The sequence below is a fragment of the Penaeus monodon genome, chromosome 31 (genome assembly GCF_015228065.2).
Source record: "Penaeus monodon isolate SGIC_2016 chromosome 31, NSTDA_Pmon_1, whole genome shotgun sequence".
Taxonomy (NCBI): domain Eukaryota; kingdom Metazoa; phylum Arthropoda; class Malacostraca; order Decapoda; family Penaeidae; genus Penaeus; species Penaeus monodon.
The window spans coordinates 3,858,793-3,861,855 of NC_051416.1; the positions used below are offsets into that span (position 1 = coordinate 3,858,793).

General features: G+C 38.2%; 1 protein-coding gene across 1 annotated transcript in view; it reads right to left on the reverse strand.

Annotated features, from left to right (window-relative positions):
- Positions 1-3,063, reverse strand: part of LOC119592996 (lysine-specific demethylase phf2-like) — a gene marked incomplete in the record, with an annotated part of 18,211 nt that overhangs the window by 2,291 nt on the left and 12,857 nt on the right. Inside the window, 7 exon segments of the mRNA XM_037941885.1 lie at positions 1-140; positions 259-424; positions 844-1,013; positions 1,244-1,396; positions 1,574-1,764; positions 1,886-2,149; positions 2,275-2,470. Of these exon segments, the coding sequence (XP_037797813.1) occupies positions 1-140; positions 259-424; positions 844-1,013; positions 1,244-1,396; positions 1,574-1,764; positions 1,886-2,149; positions 2,275-2,470 (1,280 nt within the window).

Sequence of the window (3,063 nt, forward strand, 5' to 3'; positions counted from 1 at the left end):
TCCTTCTAGGCTTAGGTTGCCGAGCATTACCTGAACCTAATTTTCTAGAGGGAGTGCGGCCTCCAGGAACTACACGACTCATGCTCAACATTCCTGCTATTGCTTCTCTGGTGGACGGCGAGGCACGACCACTTTCACTGCTGTGGTAAGATGCCAGTGATTAGGAAACTTAATTAACATCAAACAAGTTGTCACGAAATGTCTGGTACCTTGGTATACAAAGGTAAATTATGTATATCACTTTTTCATGATACTAACTCTAGGTCATCCATGCGTGCAGGGGAGTCCTCGTTAAAATCAGGTGCATATGCTGATGCTCTCAGAAGCTCATCAATTCCATTGTGTGCCGAGTTGTGTGACGGCGCCACCTCCACTTCTTCTGCTACGTCAACAGATTCTCCACAAACAACTTCTGTTCCCGTTACTGAAATTTTAGCATGATATTTTCCCCATTAGAGCTGCTGTACCACTGAATAAAATGAAAACAAGTTCAACCCACTTACATTAACATCCTATCATGCCATAGTAAAAAATTCATGTCATGAGCCTCAGGAGCCTGACCCAGAGCTGGACAATAGTCTTGGTATAAAGCAGCACATGCTAATGCACCCCAGCCTCACCAAAAGTGAAATTTTGCCCACTGTGAATGAGGCATATCATTGTTTGATTATTTCATTACTGAATCATAGGAAAATATATCATTAGATTATAGGAAAATGTATCAGCAAATTTATAGGTTAGACTATATCAATAAAATCTATAATCAAAATCTCATAAAATCTTTTGTCAAAAGAAAAAATCTACTTGGTATATCAAATACAAAAAAATGTGTGTGGTACTGACACTCACAACTGAGTTTGATCTTTAAAGGTTCTTGCGATTGCGTGCGAACACCTTTACGTCTTGGAGTTTCATCTATCATGAGGCCTGAGGGTTCTCGCTCATCACTATCCCCATCTTCATGGAAGTCATATACTGACTCGTTGTTCTGTTTCTCAATGGTTTCTCTTCTCCTGCAAAAATATCAACAATTTTCTTACTAACATCTATTCCACAATATCAGTAAATAAAAACACATTTAATACTTAAACTTGTTGCTACTTCATCACATAAACAAACTATCTATGTATTGTAAAGGTGATTAGATTTTGCACCATTAGATATCACCTGTTGTTTTCTAAATACTTTCCCAGTATATGTTTATCCACTCTCTTTGTAATGAAAGAACTTGAGTTTTCCTTACTCTATTTTGACTCTGAGGGTACTGGCAGATGTTGGCGTGGAGGGAACATCAGAGTCAGTGCTTCCAGTGCGCCCCAGACGCATCCGCACACCGCCTGGCTCCACCAATTTGTATGGGGTTATACCCGGACTGTCAGACCAATCATACTCAGTCCTGAAACAGTGAAATTTTTTTTATATAAATATGAAATCAGAAATAAAAATAAGTTGCTGTTCTATAAACCATAAAATTTGTTTACAACCATATCCACCACTAAAAAGGTCTTGCATGAAAATATACACCAAAAATTATCAATCATTTCATACGATGCTGTTTGTTCAAACTACTCACTTGACATTTGCTGGGTACTCATTTTTGAACTGTGGATACTCAGGGTCATGGGGTGGTGTGCCACTCATGCCGTAGTCAGAGGACGTGAAGCTCAACCCATACGGATATGTTGCAGCCTTTGGGAGGGAGAGTTTTAGAGTTCTTCTCTGGTCTTCTGTTAGGTTTGTGAAGTCTGAACTACTAAGTTCTACCTGTAATGTAAAAGGTTTATTAGTCTACTGTTATTTCATATTCAATAAACAATCTCTGGATGAACAACTGTCAAAAAAATAATAATAAATAAAATTCAAATATACAGCAGCAGGAACCTACCTGAGGGGAGTTGACTTTCATGACCTTGACTTTTTTGTCAGGTAATCTCTCTTCTAAAACATTATTAAAACTGGTCAGGTTGGTGTAATCTATGAAGTCATCGGCCAGCACTTTCTTTTTCTTGCGTTTTGATTCCCGCTCTGGCTTAGGAGGATTTAGGGCAATGACTTGCTTTTCGGCACTTCGTATCTCTCTCTGCAAGTCCTTGAAGAGCTTCAGAGGCTGGATGCCTGGCGGAACCGGCTCCAGTCCTCCCCTCCCATTCTAGAAGATGAAATACCAATATCAAAATACTGAACTTAGTCTGTGCCTATATTAATTTGGTCTGATTCATCCAAAAACAAAGTAAAATCAATTCTGATAATAAGCTATGTATTAAGCAAACTTACCTCTCCACCCCACTGTCTGAGGGCTGCTGCTAGAGACCGAGCACCAGCTATCATGATAGGTGGGACTCTGGTTCCTGCAGCTCCCATGTCTCTCAGCTCTGTCACCAGCCTTGTTGCAGCATACCAACTCACAGTCTCATAGTGTGGAAACCGAAACTTCTCAGGAGCAGCTGTTTGCTTCTCAATTTCATAAACCCTGAGAAATAAAAGGGCAATTTTTTTAATCAACATCCAATGAAATGTTATTAATACCTAAATTTATACCATATCATGCACCAATAGCTTATATATTAACATGTTAGCAAGGAATTCATGTAGTATAACAATTCATGCAAAGTTCCAACTCAGGAAATGAAAGAATTTTTACCATGTTATTGTTTGTTTCAGCATCTTTTTTATACCCTTTCATATTCTTATGAAATAACCAATGACAATTTAATGCTGCACTCTACAGGGTGTATTTGTAGCAATCTGCTGTTTAATCATGATAATTCAAAACCAACCCAAATGCAAATGTTTTGGAAAATAGCTTTTCATTATAGAAAGAGTCAGAGCTTCTCTGAACACACAATGCCTAACTTTTATTATGTGGTTGTTACCTTATTCTCACATGTCTATATCTGGATTAGTAATTTGGGAGCAGGCATAAGCTGAGCAACATTAATAAAGCTGACTGACCATTTTACCACTTTTAAGCAACAAACTTGGCATCAGGGGCTAAATTATGATGGATAACAATATTTTTTATTTGAATTAAGAGAATGCCAATTGCATGTACTGTCTCCTGTA